The sequence below is a fragment of the Camellia sinensis genome, chromosome 3 (assembly GCF_055761805.1).
Source record: "Camellia sinensis isolate YWXY chromosome 3, ASM5576180v1, whole genome shotgun sequence".
NCBI classification, from domain to species: Eukaryota; Viridiplantae; Streptophyta; class Magnoliopsida; order Ericales; family Theaceae; genus Camellia; species Camellia sinensis.
In genome coordinates, this window is record NC_138963.1 from 189685610 (window position 1) to 189702071 (window position 16462).

The 16462-nt window shown below is 34.2% G+C and overlaps 1 protein-coding gene across 6 annotated transcripts in view; it reads right to left on the reverse strand.

Moving 5' to 3' along the window:
* The window catches only part of SAB (HYPERSENSITIVE TO PI STARVATION 4), a 56645-nt gene extending 44149 nt beyond the window's left edge, over positions 1-12496 (reverse strand). Inside the window, exons 1-5 of one of the 6 annotated variants that reach the window (XM_082921748.1) lie at positions 11984-12496; positions 8325-8436; positions 6581-6841; positions 5333-5598; positions 1875-2097 (exon numbers count right to left, since the gene is read on the reverse strand). In XM_082921748.1, coding sequence (XP_082777874.1) covers positions 1875-2097; positions 5333-5598; positions 6581-6841; positions 8325-8436; positions 11984-12054 — 933 coding nt within the window. In that variant the 5' untranslated portion in view covers positions 12055-12496. Of the gene's footprint in view, positions 1-1874; positions 2098-5332; positions 5599-6580; positions 6842-8276; positions 9198-11983 lie in introns of all 6 variants that reach the window. The other 5 variants (XM_082921751.1, XM_082921750.1, XM_082921749.1 and 2 more) reach the window with 5 other exon arrangements.
* Between the last annotated feature and the right edge of the window lie 3966 nt (positions 12497-16462).

Sequence of the window (16462 nt, forward strand, 5' to 3'; positions counted from 1 at the left end):
GGGTCATATCATAGGTATGCTCGGGGCATCTTCATGACACCAACCCCCAAACCCTAGAGGGGCCTTTATGCTAACAATATAGCATCAGGATACAAATCTAGAGAATTATAAAGATGCCTAGCTTGAGGATAGGTAATTTCCGCTTGGACGAGCTAAGGAAGAGGGTCGAGCCAGGTCTAGTAGATGCTTCATAGGGAATCACAGGAGAAGAGAACAAGATGTAAGGGGACACATGCCCCTAGTGGAGAATCACTTGGCCAAGACAGGAGGATACCAAGCATTTTGCTATCTAGCAGAGACTCATTGGCCTGGTCAAATATAGGCCTCCTTGTGGAAGGGCCTCATTGCCTAAGTAAGCAGGTGCAAGTATAGGCACGGGTTGAGGAGGCGGGGTAGTTAAGCCCCAAGAGTCCTTTGGTAGGATAGGAAAGCCTCCATCATGTATTGTATAGTGGTGAGGTAGCCAAGGCTTTCAACTAAAGAGCGGAGTTGATCAAGCCCTACCTGCAGAGTAGCTGAGGTTGCGAGAATTTCTCCTTCTAGGGGAGAACTTTGAAGATGTCTGGCTCACAAGTAGATAATTCTGCTCAAAGCAGATGGAGAAGGCAAAGTCTTCTCTTGGAGACGCTCCTTGGAGAACCATTAGAAAAAAGAATGAGGCAAAGGGGAGTGGGTAATAGAAATCGCTTGAAGAGAATTTGTGCAAGTGATGGACATTGAGCTGGCATGAGACCACCAGAGGGGGAAAAGGAGAAAGGCAAGGCAACATTAGATAGAGAGACAGTGGCAATGGAGAGTGTTCACGTGTTTTCCAAAGAAGATATCTGATTTGCTTCTTGTTCTACAAGCATGGGGATGACTCATTTTATAGGTATGTTGAACCATAGAACACAGTTCAGCCAAGATATGTGGTTCAACCTCCATGGTTCGATAATTCAAAAATTTCAACCACCCACTGCTATGGTTGTCTTACGAAGACAACAATGGGTAGGTATTATAAGCATGGGAAATTGTATCATAAGATCTATAGAGATAAATATGATACGTTGTTGAAGATATCACATATCTTAGTCAAAGCCCCACTCTCTCTAAAGCTATTCAAGATCAGACCACCTTAACGATCCCTTGACTCTTGCCTCTGGGCCACAATCCTCCATTGATACCAAGTTTATGCCTTAGGCCCAGCTCCTAGCCTATGTAACATTAAAGGTTGATTGACATCTCCAGGGATAGGTTGAGAAGCTAAGACCTTGAGAACAATGCGTGGAGATGACATAGCTTCACCATGTGACAAAGATTTCTACCTACAAGGGGAATAGGCATTAGTAGAGAATAACTCAACTGAGTCGAGGGGGTACTTAGAAAGTCACTCTTGAGCAGATAATCATTGGCCTCATCAAGTAATGCTCTAGCCACAACTCATAGATACCTTAGGATGCCCTATGCCCTGCGTGAGCAATGATACAATTGAAGGCAGTTGTGAGTTCTTTCCTTGGTGCCAAGACTCAAGTTTAAGGTTCCAATAGTAAGAGATTGCCATGCTAACCATCCTTGGTGTTGTATCTTCACCCGCTTCAACAAGGCTCATGGCCCCATCATTCACTACGGAGATGACATAGCATCATTATTGCTCGCCATGCAGAGATTCATGTGTGCATAAATGATGGTGTGTGGTATGTGGTGCTAATGAGACTTGCCTCGCGGTAGTAGCTCAATATAAATACCCACAATTACCTACTAGTCACATTTTGAAATCTTCTAGGTATGTCTTCAATACCAAATGAATATAAACTCACAATCGTGTAAAATGCCTAAAATAAGAAGAAAAATGAAATGCACAATAAGCCATGTAATGACAATTTGAGCTTACTAACCTTCTCTGGGATTATAGAAGCATACTTTGTCACAGACAAAAGTGTTGCTTGTTTTTTCTGTGGCTTTTTAGCTAGGCTAGATTCAACACTGGACTCTACAACTTCAGCAGCATGAGAAAAGGCATCAGATGAACCCTTTGTTTTAAGAAAAAGTTCCTCATTTAAGTTTAAAGTAACTTCTCCACTCGTAATGTCCACATTTTTAATAACTACACCTGCTTCCCTGCAGCCAAAAGAATTGAACACAAGAAGCTCAATTGAAAAACCTAGCACTATTAACCACAGTTAAACAACTCTTTCTTTCTTTGTTTTTTGTTCTTTAGTTGTTAATTTACTTTTGGGAGGAGGAGAGTAGATGAACATAATTTCAAAATAATACAATTTTAATAGCCAACAGAAAGAACTACATAGAAGATACAATTCCAGCTCAATGATAAAATGTGGTCATGTTCATCAATTGACAATCTAGGCTCTAGAGTCAAGACTTTCAAAACCAGAAAGATGCCCCAAAAGTACGGGTCTATGCCTATTTCCACAAAAAACATTTTCTTTCCTTTGATGCCAATATGTTATAAAGACAAATAACTCCATTGTTATGTTTCCGCATCAAAGTGGAATACAATAATTATGTGAGAATTATCATCTTTTACAAATAAACAAAGATAAAGCATGACTTCAATCAGACACTACCAAGCCCAGATTACAAGCAAGCACATAGATTCACAATTTCAGTGAAAACCATTCAATCTAAATGAATAGATCACCTTCGTAGTTCCATTCTAATATTTTGATAAGTAAAATTAATCTATTATGGGGCACAAGAGACGCGACCGATGTACACACAAGCATATGCTAAATATAACCCTTTACAACTATATTCTTCTATCAATCAACAATGTACAGATGGCTCTACCAAAACTGAATCTACAAATGGCTCCACCAACTCTACCCTTTTTCCAAATAGCAGTTCTCAATAGTTCACTAACTAGTGTAAGAATAATAAACTCAATAAAAGTCAAAACGAATAGTCTTCCACATCATTTGTTACTTCATCTCCCAATTTATATTAGAAAACTATCTTACATCATATAATCATTCTCCACACCCATCCGCTAAATTAAAGCTTCTCGAGCATTTTAATTTAGAATTTTGTTTTTGGATAAATTATAAGGCATTTTAATTAATACCAGCAGCCATATCAAATTGGTCATGCCTTTAACACATAAAGAAACCCACCAAAAAGATTTCGCCACATTCAAAAGGGAATACATGTGGCCTATCAAGAGAAGAAGGCTCAAGGTTAAAATTAGGTGGCAAGGAACGAACTAGCCCACAACACCACCCTAAAAGATGGCTTTGTACCAAACCCCAATTTTTCTAGTACACCATTACTTAGTTCACACACAATTTTGACACTTGATTTTTTTTGCTCAATTCATATCACATAAGCCCCATAATACCATCATCTTCGACATTCAAACCCTAACCTAACCCTAACCAATCAGCCACCACTTACCTGCAACCCTATAGAAATCCCTTTTTTTTTGTGAGAAAATATAATTTTTATAGTAATTAATTGAGAATTAATTATTCCTTATCACTTGAAACGAATTGGGACTTAAGATGAAAACAGTTCAAGGCATGGCTTTTAAACACAACCATTACGTAACCGTTGTGGTGGTTACCACCATCCATTACGGCTGTTGCAGCAGTGTGATAAAAATTCACCACTGTAACGGCCGCCACAGTTATGTAAATGCCATAATGGTCGTTACATTGCCACTACAGTAGCGTTATGACAGTTGTGCTTTTATTTTTTATAATATTGTATTTAAGGCTATTTTCTCTTTTTAATTTTCTAGTTGTTAAAATCACACAAAAATACACATAGAATTTAAGTAAAAATCTTAGCTCTACATGTTTTAAATATCCAATCTTCAAGTTTTACATGACTTGAGTTGCTATCAAGATTAAGTGAGCTTACTTCTCTCTCTTTTTTTTCAAACTTTCATTACTTTTTATTTTTTATTTTTACTATGGACAAGCTTTCATTAATTTCACTTAATTCTTTGAATATTTACTTATATCTATTTCCTCTTACGCTAAATTTATTAAACAAAATTTGGATTTCATGTTATGTACTTCTATATTATTATGTCGACATTTTGTATTTTGAACTTATTTTATCGGACTATTATTTTTAATATTAAACAGACTTCATTTTTTTTCCTTATCAAGCTAGAATTTATCCATAAGTATAATTAGTAAGCAAATAAATTAAATAAATCCAACAATAGGAAACTTCTCCATAGCGACTTAAAACTAATAAAAAATAGTATATATATTGGATCATGTTTAAAAACATTAAATAAATGAAAAAACATACAAAAATCATTTGATTGTCACTAAATGTGATTCTAAAATAAAAGCATGCATATCAGTATCATTTGCACTACCATCCCTCAAATGAAATTCATTAGAGACTTTCATAACATGCTCTCATATAAAATTCAACCAATACTATAAAATCGCCATAAACTATCCAACCTAGAGTTTTTCACTTCTATATAAATAGAGCCCCTTATTTCCATCTTCGGCATTCACACACAAATTATTTGAAATAGGACTCTACTCACTTTCTCGTTAAAATGTATTCCAAGGCTTCTGTGAGAAGAACAATTGTCGAGAAACCTTACAAACAACCCACTAATGAGATTATCAGCTTTAAACAGGTCCATAACTCTGCTTCCAAAGACATCATGAAATTATTCTCATGCCTCCCACTGGTAACTATTTGTAACACTTAGAATTGAAATCTCCCTCTTCAAAGTATAAACTTCTAAATAGGACTCTACTCACTTTCTTGTTAAAATGTATTCCAAGGCTTCTGCGAGAAGAACAATTGTCAAGAAACCTTACAATCACACCACCAATGAGATTATCAGCTTTAAATAGGTCCATAACTCTGCTTCCAAAGACATCATAAAATTCTTCTCATGCCTCCCGCTGGTAACTATTTTTAGCATTTAGAATTGAAATCTCCCTCTTCAAAGTATAAACTTCTACTCCTATTCCATTCCATTTGAAAAGAAGATTATTGAAGTCATTCTTGAAATTGTTCTTTCTCACCTTAAGGGTGCTTCACAAAGGACCATTCCAATTTGACAGTTGCCCCTACAATTTATAAATGTTTAGCTTTCTCGTTAAGTATGGATGTTGTCCAACGAGAGATTAGTTTAAAATATCATCCTTAAAAATTATTACTTTCATGCATGGATAGAATTCAATACTTGGGTTTTCCCGCAAATGCAGAAATCAAGTACCGTGCAATTCCAAATCATCTACCTAACAACTTTGGTGGAAAAAAAATACAAATAAAAGACAAAAATAAAAAAAAGAGAGAAGAAAATTCATGAGTTCTAATTTCGACAAAAATTTGGAAAGAAAAGAAAATCTACCTATCATGACCAAATTCAGATGAAAGAGTTAACTCTTCACAGTAGAAAGGAGCAAATGTCTTTTCCATCAAGGCAGAGGACACGTGGTTAGTTGAAGTGTATCCACCATGGTTAAAGTTGGATGACTGGTCATAACTAACCCGTGGATCACCCAAGTGAACAACAATGGGCAAAAGGTATAGCTTAACAAACAGAGCCGGCTTGGATCCACCATCTTTAGATATATCCACTCTTAGTTCCTTAACTTCAATAGTAGCTCTGGGCATCTGCAACATTTTATAGAATAATAAGAAAGTACACAAAGCATTACAGCATGAAAATAAGACCACTAACAAGAAAAGAATGCAAAAGGCATCTATTATAACGAATGAAGAAAGAAGTTGGTCCACGCCGGCAGATTCTCTTTCTCAGTGGCCATTTGTTTGAGTTTGAGGAGACATCGGTGGAGGTGATTGGGCATCGCAGTCTGTCCAGTTTAGGAATTTCTTTCTCTAGTCTCTTGATTGATTCCATTATTTGGTAACTCAATTTGATCCTTTGTTCCTATCTCAGGTACCAATTACATGGACTGAAAGTGAAATCACTCAAATTTGCATGACCAAAGCTGATCCCTAATCTATGAATTGATCTCATCTACCTACCTTGACTCTCAATCGCAAGTTTTCTGTGTATTTTTTTAAGCAACATAAAACTTGATTGGAATGTATTGAAGTCTTCAAGAGTTGAACTGCAACTGCAATTATTACTTCCAGTGTTTGATCTCTTCGATTCATCAACGGAAGTTATGATCATGTTTAGAGGATCTTCGAAGCTTCATGAAGCCTTGTTACTCTGAATTGAAGTCAATTGAATCTACTATAGGTTGAGTTGCCACGCAAACTTAATCCTAATTGACTAGCTTTCGAACTAAGGCTTCTGGATTATTTCAAAATCAGGAATCTCATCGCTGGATTCAGCAGCTTTGCGGAGCTTTATGTTTGCAATATTTCCTTCAGCCCGAATCAAAGTTGCCCTAAGCAATTGAGGAGCTTTGTGATTTGCAAAGTTTTGAGATTTTCAATTGTGTCAGTTCATTCAATCAACTCGAGTAGTTCTTTTCCTGGTCAACTTTGTTCCAGGAGTACAAAGAGGTTGCAACAACACACCGAATCAGGTGGAGTAAACCACAACTGAGGACAGGAATCAACAAAAAGACCAACATAACAGGAAAAGAACATCAAAAGAAAACACTTCATCAACAGCAGTTACCTTCACAACCAATTCATTTATAGAAACGGACAAAAATCTTGCCATGTTAGCCACAACCATCCACTTTCCTCTGCCTGAAGAGCGTGACCTTCGAGATCTACTTTTTTGTGCGCTTTTACCTGAAGCTCTCATTACAACTTCTAAATCACATATTAACACCTGCAGTTTCGGGTCCTTAGAAATAAAACCAACCCCAAGTTTAACCAATGACTGCCGTAAGCTGACTCTGATTTCACCAACAGATACAGATTCAACAGCACCCTGTGAATTGTCAAAGTCACAACAACATGAACAAACATAATCCTATAGATGCACTCTGTCATCAGATAAAACATTCCATTAACTCTTTTCTTATACAAGTATGATGTTTAATAAAACTCAAGCAAAAGCCAAATAGTTATATCTCCAACTAATTATCGCCTTTTAAAACCAAAATTGCTTTCAGCCTTGCTAAAGGGAACCTTTTATAAATAAAAATCAAAAACCATGAATAATATGAAAGGCAAAAACAAAAAAAAGTTGACATAGATGGAAAGCTTGTACAATAAAATTTATAAAATAAAAACTCACTGCTACCAACGAGAACAGAGCTATCAAAATATTCTCACAGTCACCGTTCATACCATTTTAAAAGCCATCCAAAGAAAAAAAAAATTGCCAAGACATAAACTCAACTCAACTCAACTCAACAAGCCTTGGTCCCAATTACTTGGGGCCGGCTGCATGGATCCATTTCCTCCAGTTGATTCCCAAATTAATTAGAGAGACATGATAGCCAAAAAATTAATAAAGAATGCAGCTTCAAAAGTGTTATGATGAGAAAGAATTCGCAGTGAACAGTTAGACAGTCAATTTTTATTGGATATATGATTTTCCAATATAAGCACAATGAAAATCATGGCCTATAATTCTTTTCCCCAATGGTGTCTATAGGACTGCCAATGCTTGCAGTCAATAAAATGATATGATAAGTTGATAACCCTGGAGATCAGAATGACCTTTCTTTTCAAACATGGAATTAACTTGTCCTTTATATAGTTATGTAAATAAGTTTTTGGTCCAAAATTGGTGACACGATACACCAGAGAGGGCAGCCTCCATCACATCCATACACCACCAACCTTCAAAAGGCAAGTTTCAACTCTATGTCTCTAGTACAACTACCTAAAAAATTTAGAGGTAAAGCAGCTGAAACTAGCACCTTTAAGTCGTAACTCCTTCCATGCTTCCTTCTAATGTTCCCTCTTCGACTTTCCTCTATAGTCAATTTAATTAAAGATTTGGTGCAGCCCATAAGAAGCTCAAAAAGAATAGGCTCAAAATTCAAATATGAGATAAATCACAGAAATCGCAAAATCTACATTACATGCAAAAATAGTACCTAGAATTACTTCTGCAAAATATATATATATATAAGATCGTTAGGTCATGCAGGCTCTCCGTAACAATTATGACCCATCCCTTTAGCCAACTTAGCTCTTAATACAAGATCATTCAAGTCAGGTTTTATTGTTGTTGGAATAGGTGAATTCTTATAGATGCACCCCCAAAGGAACCGGACATGATAATCTTTGTCTAACCTCATAATCATTCCTACAAAAATTATAAAATAAAGCAACAATCACTGAAAACTAGATTCAATTATAAAGGGTATCAATTGAAAGCAACACATAAGCATAGATTCTCCAATGCTTACTCCAGCTCAAACAATAAAAGGAACCCGACAACTATGCAGAATAAGAACCTTTTTGAACTTGACAACAACATCTCTTAAACATTTCCATCCGCCAACCCGAAATCCAACAGACGCTCCCATAATCCGGCTTAGGATCCAAGCTGACAACCTGGATGCAAACCTGAAACGAGATGTATAATAAGTGATATGAAATCAAAATAAAACCAAATGAACTCACACCTCTTGCACTGAATGCCCATGATGATGAATATGAATATGGCAAAAACAACTACAAAAACAAGTAATGTTTAACCATGCATCAAGGATGGTAAAATCAAAAGCACCCACCAATAAAACAGAGAATGATTAATGACGATCAATAAAATAAATCCATTATTTTGAAAGAATTCATCTCAACAGATGAATGCAGCATTAATACATATAAGACAAAATCAGATGATAAAAAATGACTATGAAATGTGGATATGGACACATTTTGAGTGGCAAAAAGGAAATAGGGGGTGCAACATGACAGCCTTGAAGTGCATGTACGTATGTGTCTACTTTTTCCTACTTGTACATGATTTTATTTTCATAATAGTTTTTAGTAGGTTCATAAATAGTTGAGATCAAAGCCACTCATTATATCTATGTTAACTAAAAAATGTCAACCACAAAGTGAGAGAATGTTCTAATATGGGGGGCGGTGACTAATAAAGCCATTAGGGGTTTGGTCTTGTAAAGATTACAATTCAGATGAGGTGTTATTTAAAGGAAATCAACAATAATGCATCAAATTAAATTGAAATAGATCTAGGGCTCCCCATTCATCCAACAATTTAACAGTGGTGGGAACTTTTAGGGCTGGAAGACTTGACATGCAATAGCTCTCTCCCATCTGCAGCATGACATACTCAGTCACCTTCTCCTTCCTCTTCTGTCCTAGAAAAAGGATCTAGGATTACAAGTCCAATAATGCTACACAAACTAAACAAATATACACCAACAAACATACCAAACAAGACACAATAATACATGCATGTGTGGTTTCACCACTTGACATGGAGCCCACCTAACATTGTGTCTAGTTGGTACATTTGTTATTATTATTCCTAACATTATTGCTAACAAGTCAGATGGCATGACAAGACAAAGAGTCTATGTCAGACACTTCAATGGCACTTCTCATAAACTACCATTGTGACCTTTGTATCGAATTTTTTAACAAGAGATTTTCAGCATTTTAGGAAATGTGGCTCAGCCTAAATGTGTCTTAAAACATCTATGATACAAGAGCAGTTCCTCTAAGGCCAAAAAGGAGGAACATCCACCTGAGCTCCACCACTAAGTGGTGTCACTGTCACATGACTAAAAAATATTCTCTACTAGGATTAAATTTGTCATTTTTTTTTTTTTTTTTTTTTTTTGTAGTAGTAGTAGTAGTAGTAGTTGAATCTTCATTAGTTTAATAAACTTTTGTTTAGTAGGATTTAGAAAATTCTTTTTTTTAGTAGGGAAGGTAATATGCTTTTTTATAAGCATAGCTTTGTCAAAACAACTAGTTAAGTTCATTAATAGTATTTCTCTACAAATCTTGCCCTTTCAGTTGTGTTATTCCCTTGATTTTTTCTAGGTGAGATGCCTAGAAGGAATTCAGTGATATGCTATGGCTCATCTGTCATTCTTCTTTTTTTCCTCTTTCCTCTTCTAAATTTTGACTTTCAATGCTACTATACTGTGCATAATATTAAACTACAACCAACCCTTGTTCCTTAAACCCTAATTCCAATTACCTACTAAACATCCATAAACCCTTGATACATCTCTCGACTCGACAAGGAAAATCCAACAAAGACAACTCTTTTGGTTTTTGGTTCAAAGCAATCATAAACCTTAAAAAACTCTGACCTATATATCTCACCTTTACACCAAGTTTACCTTACAATCATAAACCTACATGGTTAAATCCCCAAACCACTGTGTTTAGTAAATTGTATAAGTCTTGCCCAGCATCAATCTCTAAAAGAACATTGTATATATATGATATGACCAACACAAAGTAAAGAAGTAAAGCAAGCTGTACAAACTTCAATGTGTGTGTGTGTGTGTGTGTTGGGGTGGGGGGGAATGGGACATACAATAAGAAAGAAACAGTCGTTGTATCCATTATATACGTGACATTTCTGGAGCTTTGCTATTATAATTGTATTTGTATCCTGGTTTTTTAAGGATTTGTCATGTTATTATATCCATGTCATGTTGTGTTGGGTCCTGCATCCATGTTTATGCTACATCTTTGTTTATGCTACATCTCCAAAAATATAAAACAACATGCTCCATGAGTCCCCAACCACCAAATAGTGCATAAGAAAATGATTTCTGATTCCCATGCCTCGTATTTTTCTGACTAAATGAAAATAAGAATTGACCAATGTTGTGGTCTAAATGAAGGGGACATTTTTGTCATGACTCCTGGTCTTTAGATGCTCCTCCAAGGAAATTACTTTCTCATCCATCTCCTACGAAAGAATAATAAGCTTTGCTAAAACATTAATCCCCTATGGCCTTCCATCTTCAAACATCATCTCTAACCCTGCAAAATTGTGCCCCATAAAGATGCTTTAAATAAAATTTAAAATAAAAAGTAAAAACACTCTCATCAAATACCTCTAATTCCCAGTTTTGCACTACCCTGATGATCATAACTCCCAAACCATTTCCAAATTAGTGAAATCAGAAACAGAAGCATATTATTCACCACGATAATCAATAGATCCAAGAAGCCTCCAACAATTGAACGTCCCCACATCACACATCATATTCCAAAATCTATCTCTCCAAGATCTCCAACTACCTTTCGACCACAAATCCCATGCTAAGAAAATCCTATCTACCATTCCAAATTCCTTTCAATAAACCCACACATGCATAGTTCATTATGTCCAAATTTATATTTCTATTTTTATTTCATAGATAAATTTTATGTATAAATTCCACAAGTCCTAGAGTCTTGTTTGTTTCAGAATTATTTTAGGTTTTCATACCTATTTGGATGCTAAAACTTCTAACCACTAGATTAAGTGTCTTCTAATGCGAGTAATAATTGGGAAAAAGGTCTCCCTATCTCTATCAAAATTATGGAAGAACTTTAATGTCTCCCTATCTCTACTACCACCCCAACCAGGTGATCTCTACCCTTAGTCTTCTCTTGTTCAACTTTCTCCTATACAACATTTTTTCACCCTCCCTCTTAGTATTCTTCTTCTCTTTCCCCTTTTCTATTCAGTCTCCCTTTCTCGTTTGTCATTTTTACTTCAAAGAACCCTAGTGGAGGTTAAATCAACAAGAATGTTCAATATCACCAATTATTTTCAAACATTAAATAGCATCCCCCAACCATTGGGAAAAAAATTATCATCAACCATAATATCTATTTTCTCAATTCTTCATAACTGATCCTTTCAATTGGTTAGAATCCATTACTTGAACTGTCTCCAACTTCCCACTAGAACCTAGCCCCAACTCAACAAAGTGATGTGAGCTAAATGTAACCATATACCACTTCAAAACACAAAATTTAACAGAGAATCATCTCCAAACACAATTTACAAATGCATGATCAACGGCACAGCACTTAACCAACAAACATAGGATCTATCACAAATCACTCTGTATTTATCTCCATTTTACATAGATGTATAGATAAAAAGCTGAATTTGATGACTTACATGAACACAAGCCATAGAATGATCGAGGCGAGTAGGAAACCAAACAAGAAGTTGACTGGTGAAGCCGCCATTTGGACTGAAAATGGGGTCGATCTCTTGGACTTGGTGTTCTAGAATCGAATCATTATCCAAAACTGATAATTCAAGTGAAACGCATTCTCTGCACATAACTTCATAAGGGAAAACAAAGCCCTAGAATTTCGATTCCTTGATAATGGAGGATCGGTGGAGTTTCTCGTGAAACTCAATTGCAACAACGGAAGTCTTCGAGGAGCAGAGATCGAGAGTGTGTGTGTGTGTGTGTATAAAGGAGAGAGAGTGTGATGGAGTGATTCGATCGGTTGTATATGCTCGGCGATCGCGAGAGAGAGAGAGAGAGAGAGAGAGTCAAGAAGAAGAAGAGAGAAGGAAAAACGACTATTCCTTTACTCGACTATGGGTTCCTTTGGATCTGGTGTGGGTGAGTGTACGGGGAAGTACGTGTTCTGCGCATTTTGGTTTGGTGTTTTTGGGAACGTCTCCCTTTATGTGACATTATATATATAGCTCTTGTTTTGGTTGATGGATAATGGGGTGATTTGAGAAGTTTGTTTGTTTTTTTTTTTTTTTTTTTAATATGAATCAAAAATAAATAAGAGTTTTTTTTATGTGTAGAAAATGTGAGAAATAAAATGATTCAAAATAAGTTAAAAGTTATGAATTTTTTTTTTTTTTTTTTAACTTTCCAAATGGCCCCAATAGTTAAAAAGTTAAAAAAAAAAAAATTCACCTTACCTCTTGTAAGTTTGACCGAAACTATCTCCAATATTTACTTTAATTTGTCATTAAATTCAAATTTAATAAAAAAAAAATCTTAAAAAGTGAATTTCAAATTTTTATTAAAGTGATATCAAATAGGAAAAAAAAAATAGATACTTCATCAAATGAAAGGAGATTTGATCATTTATCAAATTTTAATTATTATCGGTGGACTAGATGTCCACTTAAGGCATTCTAACAGCTTTTTTTGGTTTATGTCCATACGACTTTCAGGATATTCGCTGGACATTCCTTCTAAACAAGTGAAGATGTAAAAAATCTGATGAAAATAACAATTTTAATATTTGAGTAAACGGCATCAAATTAAACTTTTATTAATTATTTGTTCAAATTTGACGAAATTTTTTATTTAATGTTTTTATAGGAAAAAATATCAAATTGTACGATGTTTGAACCTGACACCTCTAAAAACTAATGTCACATCTCCAAATGATACATTATGTAATTTAACACTTTTATATTATTTAGGGGTTGTTTGAGAAGATCTAAATATGTATATTTTTTAACTTTTTATGAAATATGGACTGAGTTTAGGTTGGATTTGAAGTGATGTGTTAGAGAGATGATATAACTTAAAAAAGATAATATAATTTAAATAGAATAGTGACTTTTTAATTTTTTAACTTTTTTCAAGCACGCTAAATCAACCCTTAATATCATGTTTTTTTGTAAAGTAGTCAAAAAAATTATTTTCAAAATACTTTTTTTTTCATTATTTTAGCAAAAAAAATAATATAATATTAAAATAATATATTTCCAAAAGAATTCTTTACACAATAAAACTATCTCTTTACACTTTTATTTTAAAATTTTACTTTGGATTCAGATTATCAATGTTATTTGGTCTTGTAAGGCCTAATACAGTGGCAGAGCCAATAAACTAAATCAGAAGGGCGCTTATTGATTATAACTTTAATTTTTTTTTCCATAACCAACAATAAGAAGATAATAATAATTTTTGAATTAATATCAAGTATAAAAACTTAAATAAATTATTACAAAAGTATTTTACATAAAATTTTATAATTAATTTCAAGTAAAATCGAAAAGAAAGTATTGCGTGTAACTAGTATATCATGGATAATATTAAAAAATTATATATTTAAGTCTTAAAATAAATTATATAATGGTAAGATAAATCAAATTTTTACGAAATTTGAGTAAAAATTCTATATAATAATGATGTCACGTCATTATCAACATATGATACTACCAACCAATAGTAAAACATATGAAAGGTGAACTCTACATTAAAATATAATTAATACTCTAGTAATTTTTACACATGTATAGTGAGATTAATTATATTTGCATATCAATAATGATAGATATTACCTTTATACTGAGATTTTTTCATAAAATTTTCATACATAAAAATATAATTTGTTGTAGTCACTTCATTTTCAATAAAACAATCATTATTGTTTTCATAAATTTAAAAATGCCCTTGACATTTTATTCTAAATATTATTTTTGTTTAAAAGTTTATTATATACATACATATGCATTAAAAAAAATTAAAAAATCCATGGTGGCTCCGCCATTGGCCTAACACGCGTTCAATTTCGATGATCCGAATTGTTTAATGTGTAGGTTTCGCCGAGTGCTTCATCCTTGTGAAAAAATCATATTGGTTAAAAATCGATAGTCACTTAATCAGATAAATTTTTTCTCAATGGTAAATATAATTTCAAAATAAATTATTGACAAATATTTACCATGGAAAAAAATATGATATGATCAAGTGGTTATCGATATCTGATCAATGTGATTTTTTTGAAGGGATGAAGTATTCGACAAGGCTTACACATTGAATAGTTCGAATTATCAAAATTAAACTCGTTGTGAAGTTCACGGACTCAACAGTACACTCTAATCTGATTTAAAACTGAAAGCAAGCCTAATCATTTTATTTTTATTACAATATTATTTCTATGTAACATTATAATAAAAAAATTATTTAAAGCCTAAAAAATAAAATTTATTCTATTAATCCCTACCGCTGCCATCACGATAACACTCCACTCTTGTACTAGCCACCACTCATCTCCCTCTCAAAAACCACTGCAACCTTTTTTCTTCTCGTTACGAACTATTCTAGTTCATCTCTCCATCCTTATTTACCATATAATATGCTCGTTTGGAAACAAAAAACTCAGGATTTTTTGGCTATTTTAGCCAAAAAAAAAATGAAAATGATTTTTTTAACTTAATAAGACAACAATCACATCTAACTCATAATCATTACATTTTTTCTCTCATAAAAATTTAAAAAGCCAACAAATTTATCACAAAACAATATTTTTTAACTCCAAGTTAAATAACTAAAAAATTAAAAAAACTAATAAATCAACCCATATTCTAATCCATGCTAATGTCTCTTTATTCTCTTAAAATCACCGCAACTCGTTTTCTCACCTCGTGCACCACACGCTCTCTCTACCTCTATAAACCACTCCATATCCTCACCCCTCTATTATAAACCACCCAGCCCTTATTCCCGCGTTAGGATCCTCTAGAGTGATCCTCCTAGAGTGATCTCCTAAAGTAAAGAAGAAGAGCCCAACACGTATCCCCACTCAGCCCCTGAGGGTTGAGATTTAAACTCACCAAAACGACGTCGTTTTGGTGAGTATATTTCAAAAAAAAAAAATCAAATTTCCTTCACAGTCAGTCCGTACCTCCATTGCCCTTCTTGGTTGTTTTTTTACAAAGGCCGGCCATGACAGAGAAGCACCTGAAAGAGGGACGATCACTCTTCGACGAGAGAAGTTGCTCTTTCGAAAAGCTGCTGAGAAGAGTTATCGGAGGAGATAGAAGACGACGAGTCATCGGAGGTGATTTTGATGCTCGGAATGTAGTCCTGTAGCAAATCCCTCGCTTCGAGCTCGCTCTCTAACTCAAAGCTCTTTCGCTTCTTTATCTCCGGCGATTCAAGAACGTTATGTGCAAAAATACATAAATGTTAGAGATTGAATGCAAATCACGAATGTAACGATCTCATCATCATCATCATCCTTTGAATTTTTATTTTTATTTTTATTTTTCAAATTACTCACCTGATCATCATCATCATCATCATCAAGGTGTTTGAATTGCTGCCATTATTGTTGCACAAGATCTAACTTCAACCTTTGAATTTTTTTATTTTTTTCAATTCACTCACCTGATCATTATCAAGGTGTTTGAAATACCGTTCTGTTGCCATTGTTGTTGCATAAGGGTGTAATAATGGCCCGGCCCATTCAGGCTTTGTGGGCTCGCGATTTTTTAGCAGGGCGGCCCGGCTCATGGGCTAAAATGTGGGGTCCAGCCCCAAGCCCACTCATAATAGGGCCTGGGCTAGGGCCTTGGTCCGCGGGGCCGGCCTAGTCGGGCTTTTTTTTAAATAATAGAAATAAAAAATTAAAAAAAAAATTATACTAAAGTATTTTAATTATGATTAATGAGATATTTTGTTTGGATATGTAATGTTTTATAGTGATATTTAAATTTAATTATATATGACTTATGTTTTTTTAATTGTGAACTTATAACTAAAAAAGTATGCAATTATGTAATTTTTTTTTCGAAATTAATAATTTTATATATATGAAATTGAAACTTTCAATATTACAATATTAAATTATTTATAAAACATTTATTGAATGAACAATTTTT